At 44.4% G+C, this 24,521-nt stretch overlaps 2 protein-coding genes across 2 annotated transcripts in view; both read right to left on the bottom strand.

The window, feature by feature from the left end:
• The window catches only part of LOC121614023 (echinoderm microtubule-associated protein-like 4), a 31,233-nt gene extending 11,802 nt beyond the window's left edge, over positions 1–19,431 (bottom strand). Inside the window, exons 1-11 of the mRNA XM_041947787.1 lie at positions 19,114–19,431; positions 12,288–12,473; positions 10,358–10,478; positions 9,467–9,652; positions 6,588–6,728; positions 5,316–5,341; positions 4,305–4,340; positions 2,481–2,604; positions 1,085–1,234; positions 919–988; positions 526–636 (exon numbers count right to left, since the gene is read on the bottom strand). Coding sequence (XP_041803721.1) covers positions 526–636; positions 919–988; positions 1,085–1,234; positions 2,481–2,604; positions 4,305–4,340; positions 5,316–5,341; positions 6,588–6,728; positions 9,467–9,652; positions 10,358–10,478; positions 12,288–12,473; positions 19,114–19,138 — 1,176 coding nt within the window. The 5' untranslated portion in view covers positions 19,139–19,431. The remainder of the gene's footprint in view (positions 1–525; positions 637–918; positions 989–1,084; positions 1,235–2,480; positions 2,605–4,304; positions 4,341–5,315; positions 5,342–6,587; positions 6,729–9,466; positions 9,653–10,357; positions 10,479–12,287; positions 12,474–19,113) is intronic.
• Positions 19,432–20,027: 596 nt separating this feature from the next.
• The window catches only part of tspan14 (tetraspanin 14), a 9,049-nt gene continuing 4,555 nt past the window's right edge, over positions 20,028–24,521 (bottom strand). Inside the window, exons 6-9 of the mRNA XM_041947788.1 lie at positions 23,148–23,273; positions 23,012–23,062; positions 21,739–21,852; positions 20,028–21,521 (exon numbers count right to left, since the gene is read on the bottom strand). Of these exons, the coding sequence (XP_041803722.1) occupies positions 21,456–21,521; positions 21,739–21,852; positions 23,012–23,062; positions 23,148–23,273 (357 nt within the window). The 3' untranslated portion in view covers positions 20,028–21,455. The remainder of the gene's footprint in view (positions 21,522–21,738; positions 21,853–23,011; positions 23,063–23,147; positions 23,274–24,521) is intronic.

Below are 24,521 nucleotides of genomic sequence, written 5' to 3'. Positions count from 1 at the left end.
AAAGACAAATGTGAGAGATATAGAGACAGATGTGAGACAGATATAGAGACAGATATAAAGAGGTGTGAGACAGATATAAAGAGGTGTGAGACAGATATAGAGACAGATGTGAGACAGATATAAAGAGGTGTGAGAGAGATATAAAGAGGTGTGAGAGAGATATAAAGAGGTGTGAGACAGATATAGAGACAGGTGTGAGAGATATAGAGACAGATGTGAGACAGATATAGAGACAGGTGTGAGAGATATAGAGACAGATGTGAGACAGATATAGAGACAGGTGTGAGAGAGATATAAAGAGGTGTGAGACAGATGTCAGATAAGCCGTCAAAGCACTTTGGATAAATGTGCTTTATAAATGCAACCATCAACGATCTCTTCAGTGATCAGAGGACATGACTGTGATGAAGGTCTTCAGAGACTAGATATGATCTCATGAGATGTACAGAACAACAAAGATGTGAGCGGTGGGCTCCATATGTTATACAGAATACAGTTCCCATGATGCACCTGGGAGATACTCACAGCTTTGGAGAAAGCCAGAGAGCCGACACCTCGCTCGAACGTTCCCAAACCGACAACCTGCAGAGTCGACAGACTGACGCTGTCCCAGATTCGAACGTGAGGCTGCAGCGCCTGAATGCACCGACAAACAGTAGTTATTATTACTATTGTCATTATTAGCATTGTTTACTTCGTATCTTGAGCCTACAGCTGCTGCTCTCATCTGTTCACCTGTTTACATTATTCTATTAAATTACATTGCATTAAGACCATAAACCGAGTTCATTTGTGTAACTTTCACACAAGCATTTAACTTTATCAGCTGTTAAACGTCTGTTTAAACATTCCTGCTTCGTCCTTCAGAATTACACTCAGCTGGAAACCTAAACTGCAGACGTAAACTTTTGACCTCACCCGTCCGTCTTTGTCCACTCCTGCTATCTGTCCTGTAGCGATCCGGATCTTATCAGGATGGATGGCCAAACTGACGGAGAGTCACACAGATGTCGTTACAGACCCTGTCACCACAGACCGGCCAATAGGAGACCAGCAGATGATTTCTATGCGAGTGTTTTCTCACCACTTGACGCAGTCGGTGTGTCCGAGGTAATGTCTCTGAGTTCGTTCTTCATAGTTAAACAAAGCAACGACGGAGGCGATGAAGTAAACGATCTCTCCCGTTGGAAGGAGGTAAACGTTCGCTCTGCAGTCTCTGCCACGGTAACCATACCTGCAGGAAGTCAAGGAAGCACCTGGAAAACACCTGGATTTCAGCCTTTGCATTGTGTCTCATCATCTGGAACTTCATTTTTTTTTTACTATTATATGCAGATGACACTCATTTCTCTGGATCTGGATCAACCACAAACTGAACTGGACTGACAACACAAATGTTCCGACAAGAAGGGTCAAAGTCTTTTTCTGCCAAGAAGACTGAGGTCCTTTGGAGTATGTAGGACACTGTTAAAAACATTTTATCACTCTGTAGTTGCATCTGCAATCTTCAACGCGCTGGTCTGCTGGGGCTGTGAAATAAACTGGTCAGGAGAGCTGGTTCTGTCCTGGACTGTCCTCTGGACACCACTGAGGATTTAGGCAAGAGGAGGATGTTAGCCAAGCTGACATCCATCATGGATCACCCCTCTCAACCCCTGTATGACACTGTGGGGGCTCAGCAGCTCCTTCAGCAACAGACTGCTGCATCCACCCTGTAAGAAGGAACGCTACCACAGGTCCTTCGTTTGAACAGCCGTCACGTTATTCAACTCATAGTATAATGTAGCACCGTGTCCACATACATACTGCTTTTCCTCTGCATTACTGTAAAACATCCTTCTACCTCATACATGCTGTAACCTGTGCAATATTACATTCCTTTTAATACTACACTATGCATACATACTTTTATTTCTGCTCTGACACACACACACATATTTATCTACTGTGCAACAGAGCAAAAACTGTGCTTAATTTAACCATAACCATACCATAATGGGCAAATTTTTGCTTCAATCCCTGTGCAATTTTTTTCAATATTTCTCAAGCACTTTCCATTGGCAATATATTTTCTATAGTGTTCTGTATAAAATGTACATATATATAGTCAACTGCTTATTTTTTCTATTTTCTATTGATGCTGCCTGTAACACCAAATTTCCCCAGGTGGGGGTGCAGCTGCTGTAGTAATACAATGCATATAAAATATAATGCAGCTCTGTTTTTTTCATTATGAATCAATTTGAGTCTTTAATTCTAATTATTATCAATTAACATTGTTATTGTGTTTAATTGTATGTACATGCGTATGTTTAATTTCGACTGAGGATAAAAGGGCCCATCCTTTTTGAATACATTTTAATTTGTACTCTCTCAACATAAAACACTTTCAAACAAGTCTTGTATGAAATGCTCTGTAGAAACACAACTGGTTATTAATATTTATTATTACTAATACTTGTGCACAGAATGAAGGATACACCCATTCCAGCTTGAGTCTTTCAGAGGGAAGTTCGGTGCGAACGTCCTCATAGTTTTCCACGTCTGAAGGGATGAACATGGTGATCGGTCGACCACGCATGAACATCTTAATGTGGTTCCCCTCTGAAACGGCAGACACACACACAGAAGTGACAACACGTTGCAAGAGCAAGATTCAGTGTGGGAAAATGAATTCATCAGAGAAAAGAGTAATGTTGGCAGACTACAGATCCCTCATACAGATTAACAAACGGCTCAAGACTCTGATAACGAAATCTCAGGTCGTATCATGGAAAGATTATGATCCACTGACCCGGACTGAGAGAGACATTAAATGACTACAAATGATGTGGCCGTCTGTTCATTTTACATCTCATTGTGGTCATTTTGGAGACAAGCACAAATATTGAACTGCATTTACGGGCAGACTTAAAACTTTCCTTTTTGATAGTTTACAGTTGGGGCCGGCTCAGGCTTGTCTTGGACCAGGTTCTAATGATGCAGCAGGATTAAACTGTCGGTGGACTTCCAGTGACACACAGAGCTCCTCTGTTCTCCTCCCATCTGTTTGAGTTCCTGTCCTACCAAGACATGTTACTGACTCGGCTTCTTCCACGGAGTCTTTGTGCTTTCTCGTCTTGCAGGTCCACATGGAGCGTGGTTGAACCTGGATTATGGATTACAGCTACATGTCCTGCCATGACCCTGCCTGACATCCACCGTTAATATTAGTTATACTTCCATTATTATTAGATCCATAGTGTTGTATTAATATAGTATCTGCTAATAATATGTACATATATCTCATACATACGTATATGAATATACTATGTTATATATACTTCATATCTCTCTCGCTCTCGTTCTGATTCTGGTTTCTGCCCGTTTTTCCTCACGACTGTCTCCAGGTGTTTGCTTGTGAGGGAATTGTTGGTCTCTGTACATAAAGAGTTTGGTCTGTACCTGCTCTATATGGAAAGTGTCCTGAGACCACTTTGATTTTTATATACATAAAATCCAACTGAATTGAACTGAACTGGTTTGAAGTTAATCAATATTTTAAGATACAAACCTCTTTGAACACATATAATGCAAATAAACATGTTTAATCAGGATCCTTCAATTAGGTTAACAATCAAACTAAAACCAAAAGTGTTTGGGACATATAATAATGTCAGCACTCTGTGATGCTGAGAGATCTGTGGAGTTTAAATCCAACATTTTCTAATACAGAATCATCAAACAGCTTCTCATCTTCTGAAACAAACCCGGACCTCAAAGGTTGAAACAAAACGCGGAGCCAAAGAATCAAACATCAGTCAGACAGACAGGTGAGGGACAGGTGAGGACGCACAGGTGCCGTGCAGGTGACGCAGATCAGACAGAAACACCTGCTGTGTCGTTGTTTACCTCCATAGAATGATGTGTCCCAGATAAAGTTGATGTGACGTGGTCTGTCAGTCATTGTGATGCTGACAGCTTTACGTTTAGGTGGTGGGGAGCGGTTCCGTTTGTATCATTGATTGGTCCTTGAATAATTTGTCTCATCTGGCAGGTTAATAAATTTCAGGTAACACCTCTTTGACCTTCTATGGAGGTAAAGGAGAACAGGGGGTGAAGCCACAGACAGGTGTGCTATCACCTGGTCACGCCGAAGGAGAGAGACAGAGCAGGTAGGTGAGCGTAGCTGATGATATAAAGCAGAGAGAGAGACAGAGAGAGGGAGAGATGTGATTGGTCCAGAGCAGACACAGGAAGTGCTAATTCAGCTACTGTTAGCCTGTCGTCAGCCCGCTAGCTCATTCAGACTCGTCGTGACTTACCAGCTTGGCTGTTTTTCTCTCGGGTCGACATTTTGGCTGGTTTGAGACAAAGACATTGTCACTCAAGAACACAATGACACAAACAACACAAAGCATGAGGAGCAGACAGACCCGGGGTCTGTACCACGAAGCAGGTTCGACTACCTGTCCTGACATCAATCATCCTGATAAGAACTAAAATCATGGCGCTCTTTACGGACCGGACCAGTTCACATGGAGGTTTCTAATGCACCATTCATGTGAGAGGAGCTACAGACTTTGTCTGTTAAAGCAAGAGCTGGAAGTGTAAGGACAACTAGAAGCAACAGAAACACAAATAATGTCCAACCAGTAAAAATAAGTCAATGGCCTGAATTACCAGTAACGTCTTTAGTGTAGAGGATGTTTTGATTTTTGTCTGATGACGAACAAAGTTTTGTGATGTAGATTAAAAGTTCATGTTCAACTAGTGGTACATGTAGTACATGTAGTACATGTCTGATGGGTGTCATAAACTCCGGAACAGGAAACTGATTCTACTGATCTATTAAAATCTAATTTTCACCTCATTTTTTATCATTTTATTTAAAACATCTTCTGCCCCCGCCAGGCTCCGGATGTCACCATGTTTTCAGTTGTCTGATTGGTTGTCAGTCAACAGTTTTCAAGCTGCTGATCCCCTGAAACTAACCTGCAGCAGAAGCCACCATGGTGATCCACCCTGATTACACCTGAGTAAATTTCATCTTCCTGAATACATGAGCTAAAAGAGAGCTGGATAACAAACCAATCTGGCTTCGTGATACAGACCACTGAGCTGCAACATAATCATCATCATCATCATCATCTCAGGTCATTGAAAAACTTAAACCCCAGTAAACCAAAGAGAATCCCTGCTGAAATATTTAAAAATGTCTCAGATGCTGTATTGTTAGGGTTAGGGTTTCCTATTTGCTGTTACACATGATAATGATAATGACGATGATGACGACTATGGTATCTTCATGATTAAGATGACAAGCAAATATTTACCTTGACTGACCACCGGGTCCTTGTGTCTGAAAAGAAGCAGATGAAAACCAAATGTCATGATCAATCAATCAAAGGATCAGTGGGGAACCTTTAACACAGGTCAGTGCAGTAGATGAGAACTCAAAATGATTGAAATGTAATAACAGAACCAATAAAATACAGAAAACAGGTAAAAAAAACACTAAAATAAATGACAAAACCAAACACACGACTCAAGTTATTAAGCTTCAAAATTTATTTAATTGGTTTCTGAATTCATATTTAAAGCTTTATTAAGTTAAATTTGATATTGATCAGAGGGTTGAGTGGTCAATCAATTCCGTATATATATATATATATATGTGTGTACACATACATATATGTATACACGGTATATATGTGTGTATATGGTATATATGAGTGTATGCCCTCATCTATATCATAGCATATGTGTGTGTATACAATATATACGTAATGTATGTATACAGTATATATGTGTATATACCTCATCTACAGTATAACAGTATATATGTGTGTATGCAGTATATATGTGTATATACCTCATCTACAGTATAACAGTATATATGTGTGTATACAGTATATATGTGTATATACCTCATCTACAGTATACCACAGTATATATGTGTGTATATAGTATATATGTGTATATACCTCATCTACAGTATACCACAGTATATATGTGTGAATATAGGATATATTTGTATATACCTCATCTACAGTATACCTCAGTATGTGTGTATATAGTATATATGTGTATATTCCTCATTTACAGTATACCACAGCATCTGTGTGTATACAGTATATATGTGTATATACCTCACCTACAGTATACCACAGTATATATGTGTGTATACAGTATATATGTGTATATACCTCATCTACAGTATACCTCAGTATATATGTGTGTATACAGTATATATGTGTATATACCTCACCTACAGTATACCTCAGTATATATGTGTGTATACAGTATATATGTGTATATACCTCATCTACAGTATACCACAGTATATATGTGTGTATATAGTATATATGTGTATATACCTCACCTGAAGTATACCACAGTATATATGTGTGAATATAGGATATATGTGTATATACCTCATCTACAGTATACCTCAGTATATATGTGTGTATACAATATATATGTGTATATACCTCATCTACAGTATACCACAGTATATATGTGTGTATACAGTATATATGTGTATATACCTCATCTACAGTATACCACAGTATATATGTGTGTATATAGTATATATGTGTATATACCTCTCAGCATTCTTGGCCACTTTGGCAAGCAGTTTCGAGGTGGATGCAGCTTTCACCAGTTTGTTCCTGTTTTCCTCTGAAGTGTCCCAGGTGCTGCTCTGCGAACGCTCCATACCTGAGGATCGCTTCACACTGGGTCCCCTGAACACACAGACACAGTATTACAGTACTGCAGTAACACAAGGAGGAGGAGGAGGAGGAAGAGAAGGAAGTCACTGTGAGCCACTGAGATTCATCCTGATTTATCTCCAGAAAACTTTAATGTGTTTAATGAATCTGTTTTTTTAATTGATATGGATTGATGTGTGAAGCCTGTAAACATGACTGATAAACAGAGAATCCTTTTCAATGTTTCAGCCGTTGACTTTGCTCAGAATCGAACTCTGCAGCTTCAAACTACCTGGAGTTGATGCAGCCTGGTTCTCTCTGCAGGTGAACTGAATGAAGAAGTGTCGGGTCGTGACTAAGTCCAGATGTTTTGTTGCATAAAGCTTCTGGTTTAGGTCAGAATATTTTCAAATGCAGCTTAACAAAATAATTCTGTATTTGATTTAGCCAATCGTCTGCATCGATGTGCCTCGACAGATTCATGTCTGTCTGTTGTTGGACCGTAAATGTCTTGTTTGTCCTCAGGGTGGCATTAAAGAAAGACACTTTGAACTGTGGGCTCACTACATCTAGAGTTTTAAGGACATTTCAGGACAATATGACCAGTAGTTTTTAACACATTATGACTCTGGACAACAGTAATGGACAGAAGGACGGCTGACGGGAAGTCCAGGTGAAACCCTGACCGCAGGAACCAGATCTGGATCATTTGATGACTCACACCAAATGGCTTATTAGTCCAAAAAACTTTGGTTGGTTTCAACAACTATTGGATGGATTGTGAGGAAATGTGGTGCAGACATTCATGTTCCCAAGAGGATGAATTGAAATAACTTTGATGATCCTCTGACTTTTATCTAGCGCCATCATCTGGTCAGTATTTGAATTTGCTTTATTACTTTGATTTATTTTGTTTTGATTAACAGTCTGGTTTCCTTTAAATGAAAATGAGGCTTGTTATGTAATGGTAATAAGACTACTGTCTGATTCAGTGCCTCTATAATCTGAGAAGTTGTAGTTTTTTCTAATTAATTATGAATAGACCGAGATATAATGTGCGTTACCAGATGACATTATTATTCGAACTATGGATAATTATGTTGTTCTTTACATCCATAGAAAACATAATTTCAATCGTTAACCTACTTTTACCAACAAACTGTCACATATGTCATGATTTTAAAACAATGGTTTAGTTCAAAGAGCTGCAGATTCACTTTGTGATTCTGTGGATAGAAATCTCAATGACTCACAATCAAACACATGAGCCAAGAAGAAGTTAGTGAGCTGAGACACATCAGAAACTGCAAAAGGCCTGCTGGAGGAGGAGGAGGAGGAGGAGGAGGAGGTAGAGGATGAGGTCCTCAGGTGAAGCTGGGAGGAGAACAGGTTAGTAGGTTTGATAAAAAACACACAGCCCAGCCTGAGTAAAGAGAAGCCGGAGGGGATGAGGAGTCAGGAGACTCCAGCATCTCCAAGAGGCCTCAGGAAGCGCGAGGAAACCCAAAAAGCATCACGAAACTTCAAGCCTCAGGAGTCGCCAGATTTCCAGGAGACTTCAGGATAACTGAAGGCCTCAAGGAGCTCTAGGATCTCAGGTCTCAGAAAAGTCTAGGTAGCAGATGAGGTCTACTGGAGGAAGAGGTCCTCAGGGGAAGGAGAAGAAAATGGCCAAAACATACACATCTCAGCCTAAGCGTTCTAACAGCAAACAGTAAGAGGATCTCTGGGAGGCCTCAGGAGACTCCCAGATCTCCAGGAGGCTTCAGATGGCTCCAGGAACTAGACCTTCCTGACACCTTCTGGGGTTCCAGCAGGCCCTGGGAACCTGGATCTGCAAGAGATCTCAGGAGACTCCAGGAACTCCTTGAGGTCTCAGGAAAGCCCAGAACATCGCAGCTCTAAGATCTCAAATAAATTATGAGATAGAAAGATCTCCACAAGACAGCAGGATTTCCAAGAGACCTCAGAAAGCTCAGGGAGGCCTCGGGAGACTCCTGGAGGCTTTAGGAAGCTCCAGGTTTGCAAGAGACCCTGTGATCTCCAAGAGGTCACTCAGACCTTCTCCTGAGGAGCCACAGTCCTGCTTGTTTTCCTTCTGTCCCTGTTGTACCCAAAGCTGGATCAGGAGTGTCCAGCCTATCAGGAGCACCTCTACCTGAGCTGGTCAGGTATTCAGTAGTGCTCAGACTGTGAGTCCTCAGAGTGGGGTTAGTAAACACTGACAAAGTGATGTCAGAGCAGCATCAGCAGGAAGTGAGGTTAGATGCAGCCGACAGGTTATAAATGCAGCGTTTCCACCAAACACTTTCAGTATAGTACCCTTGAAACCCGTCCCTAACCCATACGTTTGTGCACCTCAACCCTCAATCTGATTTGTGTTTCCACCGCAGAGAGTACTCGTAAATGTAGTCGGGGTTTTACTGAGGCTTCAGGACTAACCCCCTTCACTCTTCTGACGCGCTGTAACCTGAACTGTTCAGGCAGTAAAACACTGCTGAAAACAACAGGAGACTTTAAAACCCTACATCAGAGAGAAGTGACGAAATCACTCTGGACTCTGACAAATCAGTGGTCTGCGGCGTTTTAACTCCACCTTTTCGTACTGGATCAGGGTGCTTGGTAGCTCAACAGAAGGGTAACGAACAAAACGAACGGAATCGAGTGGTTTTATTGATAAATCTGCAACTTTTTACAGTGGAAATGCAAACCGTTCTAATGTGCAACAAACTGAACTGGACTGCTTGGTGGAAACGTGGCTAAAGAAGAACCTTTTGGGAGGGGCGTGGCCTTTACTGCTGTCACCGGACTGGGCCAGTCTCTGGGGGATCTGAGGGGTCTGGGGAGGGTGGGGAGAAGAGGGAGAAGGGGACGAGTCCTTTGGCCGAGGAGACTCCTCTCGCTCCTGGATCTCCTCCATTAGAGACCGCTGGCTGCTGGTCTTCTTCTCTGCTCCACTGTAGACAAAACCAGGACCGTGAGAGACCACAAACTACTGATTATACTGTTTTCGGTTCTACACTACATCAACTGATTCTATTGTGTTTCTACTGACTCTACTGTGTTTACTGCAGTGATTCAAACCACCATCCATCTGAGACCGCTGGCTGCTGACCTCCTTCTTCCTGTCTGCTCCACTGTGGACAAAACCAGGACTGTGAGAGACCAGAACACACTGATCCTACTAATGCCACTGTATTTCTACTGATTCTACTGTTTCTACTGTACTACTACTGATTCTCCTCCACTGTGGGACCAAGACTGTGATACACCTGAAACTACCACTGCAGCCCTACTGATTCTACTGAGATCTACTTAATAATCCCAGCCAATGAGAGCTAGCTGCTAACTGCTGACTCACTTCACTGGTTTATACAGGATAGGTAAGAGCACGACGCTCATGTGCCTAACAACACGAGTCAGAGCAGCAGAGTCATTGATAATATGAATTACATCAGATAAATCGGATGTTGTCTCTGGAGGATGAAACCAAAGTGCTGTGAAGAAAAATCAACAGTGAGACAAGGAGCAGACGTACAGACTCATACAGGCATCTTCAACACAACAAGAAATGATCCGGAAATGACCCACAAACCCTTACAAATAAAATCGTTGTCGTCAGATTGATGCCCCGAGGGTGTGATGGATGGGTGTGTTTTTACCTCTTGGCGGCTGACGACACCGTTTCCTTCCTGGTGACAGACGTGGAGTCTCTCTTTCGTCCAGATGTTCCTCCGTTAGCGATACAGGACATGGAATAGGCTTCACGCAGTGCAGCACCGCCTGTGGGGGGCAGCATGGTGCTGTTAACACTGACCATAACCCGTTAGCACACTACACCATCAGCAGTTTAAAACACTGAATGTAACTTGTAGACTTGGTGGTAAACTGGTGGATGCTACATGTGACAGTGGTCAAAGTGAAATGTTAAACTCTTCTTCGTTTATTGTCAGACACCACTGAGCAAATTTAGTCTCGCTATTGGACCATGTGTATCAGAACCACAACCAGAATCAGAATCAACTTTATTGGCCAACTATGTGAACACATTTGTTGTTCTCTGTGTTCCTGAGAAAGAAATAGAAACATCAGAAACAGACATACAGTTAGAAACAAGGACAACAAAGCAGAACAAAAGTATGTCATTCAACGCTTCGGAACCAATAACATTAGTCCATCTGTGGCAGGTACAGCAGCACCTCACTGAACACGGCTGCCTGCTAGCTACCTGCCCTGTGCATAAACTCAAAATTCAACTGTTAGACTCTTCAAAGCTTATCTGCTGGTAACGAACTCATGCATGTGTTAAGAGATGTTTAATAGATGTGATACCATGCCTTCACTCAGCTTTTCCATCAGTTAGATGGCCTAAAAAACTAGAATTACTGCCTCCCTGATGTTTGCCAGTTATAGTTTATATCCATCTCTGTCCAGACTCGTATATCTGCAGTGAAGTCTGTGACAGGGTTTAATTAAAGGTATTCAGTGTGTCTGTTGGTGAAACTGAATTCTCTCTATGTCTGATGTCCAGAGAGAGACATGCTGTCTTCACTTAGAGACTGTTTGTCCAGAGGACAGACAGCTTCATCACGACAATCACCAGAAGATCAACATCAGCACAACCAATCAGTTCGTGGTGACTGCGATGAAGCTGAAGCTACAGACTGAAACGTGGAGGCTTCACACACGTTGAACCTGCAGCTCAGAAGATCCAAACAGTCAGCTCAGTCTGAAGGTGGATTATTATTATTAAGATCATTCAGATTAACTGTGGTCACAATCTGCCGTCTGTTCCTGAGAGATGCTGCTGAATAACAGACAGAAAAGAGTTTCTGCACAACATGATGATGTCACAGTGGAGCTGACCTTTGACCTGCTGGATAGAAAATGTCATTCCTTCCCATCATCCTGAGACATTCGGCTGGAATTTCATCATAATTATTGTAGAAACTATTGTTAGGGTCAAAAATGTTGTGTTTGGTACTTCTAAGTGCTTTCCAAAGGAAACTGGACGTGATTGTGGTTCTAAAAAGACAATTCTGCTCTCATCCAAGAGGATTCTTCAGTTCTCCCCCAGTCCTGGGCCCACCCAGCTCTCATGTGAGTCGTCAAGGTCAATGGGCATCAATGGGCGAGTCATGGTGCGAATGGGTGGGTCCTTGATCCACCAGAGCATCATGGGAGTCATTCGGGTCACAGGAGTCCTGGTGTGAGTGGCTAACCCTAACCCTTAGTGAGGGATCTCAGGACTGTATTGTTAGTGGCTGAACAGTGCTCTTGTAGACCACCTCCTCTGTTCAGTGATGGTCGTTCCAGTTTGACATGGATGGCTTCTTTCACTCCTCTTTCAAACCGTCTGTCTTCCCTAGCCCAAATATGGACATTATTGTCCTCAGATGAGTGTCCCATGTCCTTAAGGTGTAGCTGGACAGCTGAGTCTTGACCTGAGGTGTTGGTGCTTGTTTTGTCTGTGCATTCGTCTTCTGCTGCATACACCACACTGCTCTCCTGTCGTGGTTTTCTTATGTTAGAGCTGGATCCTGCAACATCAAGCAGACTGATCAAGTACCAGAACTGAGAAGAAAACATTACCTTTCCCTCCATGTTGTTTCTTGGTTGAGGAGGCAGCAGAGACTTCAGAGGCAGTAAGGCGGCGAAGGACATCGGCAAGAGCTGCTTTCATCACTGTCAACTCATCCTCCTGCTGCTGGACACGAAGCTCCAGAGCAGAGAGGCGATCGTTGACATCTGAGACACTCGCTCCAGACATACTGTCATCTACAGTGGGACAGAAAATACAGTCAGCTACAATAGGTCTCTCATTCCTTATTCGTCCAGACATGCGACAGTTAGAGCTGAGAGGAAGCCACACAGGTGTCTATGTTGCAGAAAGCATCGGCAGCATGCTGGATTTCGGAAAATACAATAAAGCAGGCACTCCTTGAACTAAAACTGGGATAATACAGTAATAAATGACTGCGTCACCAGACAGAATACCACCTACGACATGAAATGTTGTGCATATGGGCAACAAGCAGCAATAACAGCAATCCTTTTTGAAAAGACGCTCTGGCACTTCTGACTGGTCGGTGGTGGAGCAACAAAAGACACCGTGAGCCCCCTCCATCAGGTGTCCTGCCTCTGCAGTACGTCACAATACCTCAGCTCAGCACTCCTGATGCACTTCAGATTTGTTCCACCCTGATTTGTGGAAAAAGTGACCGCCCTAATCAAGTGATGCAGAGACATTGGATCCCAAATCGACAACATTTGAGCTCGAAGTTACTCATTCAGAGTGAGACAGAAACACTGAACTTGACACAAAGTAAACAAAACTGCGATGTAGCCTACATGTCATGTGTTGTTAATGGTACTGAAGGCAAGTATAAATATGAAGGGTGTAAAGTACCTGTATTTGTCCCAAACCGAACGTCCTGTACCAAATGATATGGGACTTCCTCAGTCCAGTAAGCCCTGTGACTCAAGTACTTACAGTCGAAGTAGTCTATTTGAAGTGTCATGTCTATCCATTTATTAATTGTCATGCCCTGCAGGTAGCACTACAGCTGCATGTGACAAATAAGGGGTCAAACCACAGGATTTAATTTACTTGGTAATGTTGTGTAACTTTAATAAGCATCTTACAGCTAGCTTGCTCAGTGGTCATGGGGTCAGAAACTCGTATACAATGCATCCTGGTACATGTAGGCACTGCTGGTATGGCTCCACAGGCAGGCTTCGGCACCGGTCGGGTGTCCCCATGAAATGTGGTGAAACTTCCCTTTAAGCACTGGACTAACTTTGAGGTTCAATCAACCCAAAAACCAACATCTGCAGCTTCTCGTTACAAAGGATTCGATCTTGGTGTTAGCAGAGACCACATCAGCTGAACCTCCAAGGCCAGAGACCACATCAGCTGAACCTCCAAAGCCAGAGACCACATCAGCTGAACCTCCAAGGCCAGAGACCACATCAGCTGACCCTCCAAAGCCAGAGACCACATCAGCTGAACCTCCAAAGCCAGAGACCACATCAGCTGACCCTCCAAAGCCAGAGACCACATCAGCTGAACCTCCAAGGCCAGAGACCACAGTCAAAAACAAGAACTGTCAAAGTCAAATCATCATAAATCTCAGAGTTAAACTCCGTGTTAAGATCTGTCCTTCACGTTCAGATCAGTGGGGGGGGGGGGGGTTACACACTGCCACAGGTGTCATATTTCACAGCTGTCTGTCACATTCCTCAGCTCTATGCTCCGCCCCTTTACAACAGTAACACACACACAGTACTACACACACACAGTAACACACACACACAGCAACACACACACAGTAACACACACACACAGCAACACACACACAGTGACACACACTAACACACACACAGCAACACACACAGTAACACACACACACAGCAACACACACACAGTAACACACACACAGCAACACACACAGTAACACACACAGTAACACACAGTAACACACAGTAACACACACACACAGCAACACACACAGTAACACACACACACACACAGTAACACACACACACACAGTAGCACACACACAACTACACACACAGTACCACACACACAGTAACACACAGTAACACAGTGACACACACACACACAGTTACACACAGTAACACACAGTAACACACATTATACCATGGTCTGGGTGAATACTCAATGCTGATTGGCTGCAGGGTGTCAGTTAAAAAGTGTTATAGGACACCTGTAAAAGAAGTTCCGGTCAAATAGCCTGATTGTTCTAAATTATTGGCTGGCTCAAACACTAGTTGGTAACCGTGGCAACAGAAACTCAGAACATACGTTAACATGGACATCAACTTTGAGAGCTCCACTGCCACTGCTACAGACTGTTTAATGCGTCTGTCCAGTCGACTCAGGAAGGAGAATACAGTGCTGCCAGTTTCAGGAGTTTGAGCGCCGGCATTAATCGACACTTTAGAAACGTCAACATCATTAGCGACGCTGTGTTCAAGGGCAGAAATGCTGTTTTTACAGAAAGAGAAGGAAAGACACCAGCTTCCACCATCCTCGTATCCCTGAGTCGGACCTGGAGATAATCAGATGTTCATGTGCGCTGTCTCCCCAGACGCCCCTCGGCCTCGTCAGGAAGGTGTGGTTTGACATCTGGCTGTGTTTGGCTCGGCGTGGCAGGGGGGGGACCGTGAGCTGACCATGACGTCTTTCAGCATCCAGACAGACGAGGACGGCGTTGAATACGTCAGCCTAGCACATAATCCTGACTTGCTTGATACCCATTTAATGATCAGAGTGAGGCTGTTTCCTGCAATAAAAACGATTTAGGAAACTTTCTGTGGATTCTTTGATTCTTTGAAACAAATTTTCGCATCATCCTCTGGACAAACACGAGCGGTAAGAGGTGCACTCGTCCTCTGAAATGATACTTTGTAACGTAACATAACGTTAATCAATCACCTCACTTCCCTCCACTGATCAGGCCGAATATAAGAGCTGCGGCCGACTGAGCTGCAGGTTCTGTGGCCAGAGCTGGTTACCTCGGCAACGCGTCACAACGAGAGATATTAAATAGTCCGCTCAGCCGCTTCTTTTGAACAACTTGGGATTTTAACGGTAAAAAACAACATTAAGGTATTCATAATTGATTTAATATTTATTTTTTTTCTAAGTGAACATGGTATAAGCGGGATAATGCCTGACGAGGTGTCCGTTATCAGAAATGAATGGACGACGCGGAAGCAACCATCCGACGCGACGCCTCCGCGTCATCCATTAATTTCTGATAATGGACACCTCGAAGGGCATTATCCCTTACGTAACACACACACACACACAGTAACACACAGACATTAACACACACACACAGTAACACACACACACACACACAGTAACACACAGACATTAACACACACACAGACATTAACACACACACACAGTAACACACACACACAGTAACACACACACACACACAGTAACACACAAATTAACACACACACACACATTAACACACACACAGTAACACACACACACACAATAACACACACAGTAACACACACACACATTAACACACACACACACATTAACACACACACAGTAACACACAAACACACACAGTAACACACACACACAGTAACACACACACACAGTAACACACACACACAGTAACACACACACACACAGTAACACACACACACATTAACACACACACACACACACACAGTAACACACACACACACACACGTCGTTGAGCAGGAAGTCGAGTTTTTAGAAAATAACTGAACTTTAACTGATTATTTTGTGTCAGTGATGCAGAAACAGCAGAGAGAAGCTGAGTGTTCAGACATGCAGATGCTGCATGTGTCTACATGTCTGCTTTAGTGCCACACACACACACACACACACACACACACACACGCAGTAATTCAGTTCAGCTGACTCCAGCAGCAGCGGGGAGGGAAATCCACATTTTTTAAGCAAACACACATGAATGCTTGTTGCTCTATACTACTGAGGACCCTATTGACATAATGCATACCTGGGGTTCTAACCTGAACCTGAACCTGAACCTGAAACCAAGTCAGAAGCTTCCAGCAGCTGTCTGAAGACCGTCCGTCACAATGTCCTAACAATGCAGAATGTCCTCACTATGATGGTTTAGAACTGGCTCCAGGACACAATCCAGCACATTTCAGACTGAAGTCAGTAGAACCAGGTGGTCTCAGTAGAACCGGGTGGTGTCAGTAGAATCATTAGTTAGTAGAATTAGGTGGTGTCAGTAGAACCAGTTTGTGTCAGTAGAAGAATCAGGTGGTGTCAGTAGAATCAGTCCAGTCAGTAGAACCGGGTGGTGTCGGTAGGATCAGGTGGTGTTGGTAGAACCAGTTTGTGTCAGTAGAACCAGTTTGTGTCAGTAGAACAGGGTGGTGTCAGTAGAACCGGGTGGTGTCAGTAGAACCGGGTGGTGTCGGTAGAACCGGGTGGTGTCAGTAGAACCAGTTTGTCTCAGTAGAACCAGTTTGTGTCAGTAGAACCGGGTGGTGTCAGTAGAACCGGGTGGTGTCGGTAGAATCAGGTGGTGTCAGTAGAACCAGTTTGTCTCAGTAGAACCAGTTTGTGTCAGTAGAATCAGGTGGTGTCAGTAGAATCAGGTGGTGTCAGTAGAACCAGTTTGTCTCAGTAGAACCAGTTTGTGTCAGCAGAACCGGGTGGTGTCAGTAGAACCAGTTTGTGTCAGTAGAACCGGGTGGTGTCAGTAGAATCAGGAGGTGTCGGTATGTATGCATGTAGCCCATGCAGGAAATGTTCCGGAACATTTCGGGGGGGAGATTGTGTGAACAGAGCAGCTTTCTGCAGCTTCCTGCAGCTTTAAGGCGCCAGACTACTTCACCAGAAACGTCTGACAGATGATCGAAGCACAGCCAAGCCCCCCCACCACCGACACACACACACATATATATAAAAAAGAAGGCAGAGGGACGCAGTGAGCGTCAGGCTGCTTCCATCCTTAAAATTTCTAAGACGCCGTTAATAAGAACAAAGTGAAGCAGCAGACAGTCGGGACAGCAAAGCTTCAGACCGGGGGAGGGCAAAAACGACTCTATGCTGACCGGGACGACCGTCACCTTGGGGGCAGCCGTGGCCTAGAGGTCGGAGAAGCCGGTTCAATTCCCCCACTAGACCTGCAGAAAAATGTGGGTGTGGTGGAGTATTCCCTCCCCCTCCATCAGCCGACTGATGTGCCCTTGAGCAAGGCACTTAACCCCCCCAATATGCTCCCCGGGCGATTGATTGCAGCCCACTGCTCCTGTGTGTGTTTCACTGCATGGTGCATGGTGCATGTGTGTGTGTTTCCCCAGTGATGGGTTAAAAGCAGAGAACAAAAAGAAGGACAAATGTCAGCTGGGGTGAAGAGCACAGCGAGAACGGTTCTAAACAGGCTCGTAAAGCTAGAAAAAAGCCCTTCATCAAGGAGAAGCGACGAAGAGCCAGGCTGAGGTTTGGACTGGACCACAGAGGACTGGACCACAGAGGACTGGAGCCAGGTCGCCTCCTCTGATGAGTCCAGTTTTCAGCTTTGCCCAACACCTGGTTTTCCAGTGGTTAGACGTAGACCTGGAGAAGTCCACAAGTCACAGTGACTCACACCCGCTGGGACATTTGGAGGATCAGTGATGATCTGCTTCAACAAGGCCGGAATCGTGCAGACTCGTCTTTGCGAAGGACGCATGAATCAAGTCACGTACGAGGTTTTCCTGGAAGAAAACTTTCTTCTTTCTGCTCTGACAATGTCCCCTGTGAGGACAACGCTCCACCACACAGCTACGGCAATCAAGGTGTGGATGAAGGACCACCAGATCAAGACCCTGTCATGGCCAGCCCAATCCCCAGACCTGACCCCCACTGAAAACCTCTGGAATGTGATCAGGAGGAAGATGGACAGTCAGAAAGCCATCAAAGCTGAGCTGCTTGAGTCTTTGCAGCAGGAGGGGCAGAAAGTCACCAAACAGCAACGTGAAAGACTGGAGAGCCCGCCAAGACAGCTTAGACTGAAACCCAGCGTTATTCCACCAAACACTGAGTCCTGAATCCTCCGAAGTTCAAACATTAGTACTGATATGAACTTGTTGTCTTTGAAGTATTTGAAGTCTGAAAACAGACACATCTTTTTTCTTACTTACCACAGAAATACATATATACACACATTTCAGACACTTTCAGTGATGTCAGGAGACACAACTCACTTCATCCTGACATCTCACCTGCAGCAGTGATGACATCACTTCCTCAAGGTGTGCTCAGATGGCTACTGGATCGATGAAACACATTACAGAGATGAAACAGATCTGCACACAAAGTAACTCCCAGCTCACTGTGACTACATCTATTTATATACTGCACCACCGGCTCTGACTACTTCCTGAAAGACACACACTTAAGCACACAGAGGAGGTGTGAGCAGACTGGATGAATAAATAAATCATTTCCTGAGTCTTTGTTCTGCAGATCAGAGTCCACACACACACACACACACACACACACACACAGTGGAGTCCAACCAGTGGTTCAAGGACCTGCAGCGTCTCAGGATCTGAATATTTCACAGAAAGTAGAAAAACTTCAGATGAGACTCTTCGTGCTGTTTCCGTCCCCCTGAACCACCCCGAGCTCCCTGCTGGCCTCTAACGGATCCAGGGTTTTATCTTTGGGGTGTCCCGGACTCTGCAGAATCTACTTCAGGGGGAGCTGTTGGTTTTGTGGCCCTGCAGCCGCCGGAGGGGCGGTGCAGAGTATTTTTGATAAATACAGCAGTGACACGTGTAAAGCCGTCAGAGGCGCGTGCGGCTCGTATCTTCCTGTGCTGCACGGACAGATGACCGGGTGATCCTTCAGGCGCGAGCAGCGGCGGGGACTCACCTAAACTGCCAGTGAATCCGTCCATTTTCCGGGAGAAAAGCGGGAGTCCGGGCCGGAGGCCTCCGTGAGGCTGAGCGCACACTGCGGGCCTCCGTCCGGGTTTTTCCACCGCAGCAAAGGGGGGGGCGCGCCGAGCCGAGCCGGGTCTGTCCCCGCCGCGGTGCCCACCGGGTCCGTCCGTCCGTGAGGCCGAAGATCCGCCGCTTTCCTGCGGGCTGCAAGAGGACTCCGCTCTCCGGAGGGTCCGACAGCCGAGAGAGACCGAGAAAAGCCGCGGAGCCGCAGACACGACGGACCGACGCTGCTGCGCGTTTCCGACTCCGCCTGCTCTGGCAGCGCGCGCTTCCCGCTGACAGGGGGCGGGGGTGGGTGGCACGGAGGGAGTCAGAGAGGGGGGAGGAGGAGGCAGGGAAGCAGCTGCCAGTGGCTCAGCAGCGCCGCCCGCTGGCCACTCACCGTCATCACATAGACACCGTGAAGAGGAAGTGACGTCAACAGTGTGAAGTTAAAACTTTTATCAGTTAACGTCCAGAGCGATAAATCACGATTAAAAATGCTGATATAGGCACCATTTGCAACTTTTAATTATGGTAATATTATTTAAATTTGAAAGTATTCGGCAGGAAATGACACCGAGGTGAAACAAATCAAAAAGAGAGAAATCAGAAACGAATTTATTGGTCACCTTTAATTTCTGTTAACTTTAGAACCTAAAGGTAGAAACGCCATCCAGTCAAATCAATACCTCTGATCTGATCAATACACTTTTTAAATAAGGGCTGTCTGGATCAAAGTTAGTTGGATGCAGTTTTTTCTGTTCTGTTTGAACTATAAAAGCTATAAAACACTATTTAACATTCAGTGGTTCATAAATGAACAAAGACTTTTTAAAATAAAAATATGAAACAAGAAAGTCAGACCAAACTTTTTATTTTGTTGAATATAAAAAGACATAAAAATTCACTTTTATAAAAAACAATTCCTTCAGAATAAGGTTAGTCTGAAAAACTGAAATCATTAAATCATGAAAGAAACTTCAAGCATAAAATTGAAAGAACTTTTCTGTATTTTGATCTGATTGGCTTAAACAAGCTGAAATCTTTATACATACAAAACATTTTAAAAAAACTTTAATCATTCAAAGCTTGTTAGCATGAATCCAGTGTCAGGTTCTCCGTCCTGGTATCAGTGTGTGTCTGAAACTGATTAAACTTCAGTTTGTTTCTGTTTCAATGTTTGCTGCTGCTAAACACACAGATGGCCTCGCTTCAAAAACAAGTTTATCTGTTAGCTTCACTTTGTCGTGCTGGGGAAATAAAGAGAGTCCAGTGAGCGGGGGGGTTGTTTTCTGCTGACATCTGTGAGTTAAAAAAACAAATAAACATTTTCCATAATATCATTCATGATGCTTGTCAGTGTTTGAACTCCTACAAACTGAGGGTGAAAACCTGTCAATCAAACCCGACACCGATCGATCTGAAACGAGCTGATATTATGATCAATAATTTGGATTTATGTGTTCATGTCTAGAGTTAACATCCTTTTTGAACAGCATGAAACACCTGCTGAGCAGCACCACCATCACTAACATGTCCTTCTCTGATTGGCCCAGCTGGAGTCAGATGTTTCATAATCAGTCGTTTATCAAATATAAACTCTTCTTCTTTGGTGTCAGTTTCTGCAGCGTGTCCGATGTTTTACGCACAAAAACTGAATCTCTGAGTTTTGGAGAAAACAAGAAACTGACTTTATACTTTCTGTTGGATAATTGATTCATCAAGAAAATATTCATTCACATGATGTTCAGAGACGGAAAGAAGCAAATGAAGACCTGAGTTCAGCCTGAAAATGATGATGAGGATGATGATGAAGCCATGTCCATCAGGTCAAAGGTCACACTGGTTCAGTAAACATTCACAAAGACGACCGAAAGAGTAGAAAAAGTCCTGAAGATGCAGTGTTCAGTTGAAAACTGCAGGAAAGGCAGTCTGGTGAGCAGGCACAGGTCAACGAACACACAAATACAGGAAGTGACATTCTCACAACGACACAGTTTATTTCTTAACTGGAGGTCATTAGATGTATCGTCCACACAGGAAGAATAAACATCTCCTTTCAGGACTTTGGGGGCTCCGCAATTCAGCAGAAAGCCGTGTTATCAGTTTCCATAGCAACGCAATCATCAGAAGAAGACTGAACTGATGACATGAAGTGAAGGCAGACACAGCAGTTACTGTAGATGAAGATGAAGAAGAAGAAGGCACGCCGGCTGTAGAGACCTGGTCCAGTCATGCCAGGTCGTGGCTCCGCCCCCCCAGGTAGAGGCTCCTGCAGGTGTGGCTTCAGTAATTGAATTTGACCTTCTCAATGTCAGAGATCAGAGTCCTGGCCAGGTAGATCCCCACCATCTGATCACAGGTGAACAGACACATCAGCAGTAGAAACATGACTGACTGCTCTTCATGTTTGATCCTCTCGTCTATTGATTATTGATTATTAGAACATATGAAACAGAAACACTGATTTATCACAGTAAGATTTAATCGCAGTACCAATACTGTGTACTGTTTAAGTAACAGTACACAGTACTGCCGCAGTACCAGTACTGTGATGGAGAACTTGTACCTGCAGCAGAGAGATGACGATGAAGACGATGGCCACAGTGTAGAGATTTCCAGGTAACCAGTCCTCCAATGCAGCGATGCAACCTTTGATGTAGATATGATCACTCCAGTCCCTCTGGAACATCACAGAACAATAAAGAACATTAAAGAACACGTTCCTGATAGAACTCAGAGAACACGTTCCTGTGGAACACTGACAACATGCGACATGTTACTCATAAAACTCAAGGACAGGTTCCTGTTTGAACACACTTCCTGTTAGAACATAACATTAGACGGGGGGGGGGGGTTGGGATATTCCTCCTGAATAAATAAAGGTAGATGTGAAGAAGACGAGTAGAGAAAGAAAAGAAGAGGGGGAGCGTAGGATAAAATAAGGGATATCATTTATGGGGGTGTGTGTTGGGGGTGTGACACCAGACCCGAGCATCATGGGGGATACCGAAGCGCTTGACAAAGGGGACCAGTTTTCCCAACCCACGGTGAAAACTTTCTTCCTTTTTCCCCTCTTCCCCTTCCTCCTCTTTCTCTCTTTATATATGCTTGAGGCTGGGACCTCGGTGGGCAACCCCCAGACCCTCGGGAGGTGGTTTGCCCATCCTGGACTACTACTACCCAGGCTGCACAGCAGAACCCGTGTGCTTCACTTCACTCTGCTCATACTGTAGATATCTTCATGTTCATGGACCTGCCTGTTATTAACAGACAAACATGTTGAGCTTCACTGTCTGAGCTCAGCTCACCTCTGTATAATGAAGCTGGATTTAATCTGACGTCTGTATAATGAAGCTGGATTTAATCTGACGTCTGTATAATGAAGCTGGATTTAATCTGACGTCTGTATAATGAAGCTGGATTTAATCAAATCTAATATTGATTTTTGAGATATTTCATTTAACCTCAGCTCATTGTCACTCTGCCCCTCCCTTCGCTGTGATGTCACTCTGCCCCTCCCTTCGCTGTGATGTCACTCTGCCCCCCCTCGCTGTGATGTCACTCTGCCCCTCCCTTCGCTGTGATGTCACTCTGCCCCTCCCTCGCTGTGATGTCACTCTGCCACCTCCCTCGCTGTGATGTCACTCTGCCCCTCCCTCGCTGTGATGTCACTCTCTCACGGAAGGATAAACCTTCACACTAAAAAGTCTGTTGTTCCATCTAAACTTCCTGGATCCTTTCCTAATCTCACCTGTACCTGCAGAGACCCACCCACACCAACATGCTGACCCCCACCTCTCCCAACAGGCAGTTAGTTAAAGAACAGGAAGTGACCTCACCTTTGGTCTGTTTCTCACATCGTAGCCACACTGAGTGTTCACCACCGAATCCTGAAACAAACACAGACTGTTATACTTATTTTACCAGGGGGGCTGATAATGTGTATTGATCAGTACTGATCAGTGATCAACTCACGGCAGGATCGGTGATGCAGCAAGAGAAAGGAACTCCACACTTCTCTCTACTGCGATGAGTCCCATTACAACTGAAATAAACGTTCAGGTCCCAGTCGTCCGGTTCCTGAGCTCCACAGCAGTGGTTCTGTTGAAAGAACAAGAAACAAGATACAGTACTTCACTCAGCAGGAACAAGATACTACAGATTGATCTAAAGGTTCCTGAGCTGTGTGTCCCTGCTGAGATACGGAGGAACAGGAGAGGCTGCAGAGGAGGACAAAGAAGCGGAGGACTTCTATTCCCTCTGTCATCACGTCCGCTCCATCTCCAACCAGACGGAGGAGCTGGCTGCGCTGACCCGGCAGCAGAGGGAGGACCAGGAGTGCTGAACGGACTGATACCGGACTCTGTGGTTTCCCTGGACGGACTTACACTCGCGTGCACAGACCGGAGTGTGGCGGGGAGCGGTAAGAAGAAAGGAGGGGGGATGGCGGCGAACGTGCACGTGAAGGAACAGCTGGGACGGGACCTGGAGCTTCTTGTTGTGGCCATGCGGCCGTTCCATCTACTGAGGGAGTTTTCACATGTGATTGTGTTTTGCGTGTACATTCCTCCTCGCTGAAGGAGGAAAGGACTGTGAAAGTGTGGACTGAGGAGGCCAATGACAGACTGAGGGACTGTGTCCAGACCACAGACTGGAGCAGGCTCTGCAGCTCTGATGGAGAGGACATCGACGGCCTCACGCCCTGCGTCACGGACTACATGAACCTCTGTGTGGACAGCACTGTGCCAACTCAGACGGTACGCTGCTTCTCCAACAACCCCAGTTTAGACAGACAGAAAGTTTCACCATTGACTTTATCTCATGTACTTTGAATGTAGACAGTTCGGGACGCCGAGTGTGTTTGAGGCTCTGAGGAGTTGTGTTGTCCATCCACTGCAAGATGCTGCAGCTGCAGCCCAGTGTAACATAAAGAACAATCCTGCACAGTTTCTAGACTCCGTTCACCTTCGGTTCAAGAGGTGCAGTTTGACTTTCACTCACTTTTGTTGCTGGAATTAATTTACCTCTGATTACAGTTTCATTGTGTGATTCTTGGCCAGCATTGCAACTTTTAAATTTTGTGCAATACTACATATCTTTTTACTGTTTTGTATATTTTATTCTTCTGTGCAATAGTATTAATACTATTTATCATAATTAATAATCTGAAGGCAGCAGTACTCTCAGTATTATTACAGTATTATTAACAATGCATATTTTTTCTACATATTGTTTTTGTTTTTTATAGTCGCTTGTATAATATGAACATATATATAATCAACTTTTATTTTGTTTTTTTGTCTATTTCTCTCTGTTGCTATTTTTCTTTCCAACTATTTCATGCTGCTG

The sequence above is a fragment of the Chelmon rostratus genome, chromosome 11, assembly GCF_017976325.1.
Source record: "Chelmon rostratus isolate fCheRos1 chromosome 11, fCheRos1.pri, whole genome shotgun sequence".
NCBI classification, from domain to species: Eukaryota; Metazoa; Chordata; class Actinopteri; order Chaetodontiformes; family Chaetodontidae; genus Chelmon; species Chelmon rostratus.
The sequence above is the reverse complement of the archived record's forward strand: the minus strand, read 5'-3'. Positions and strand labels throughout refer to the sequence as shown.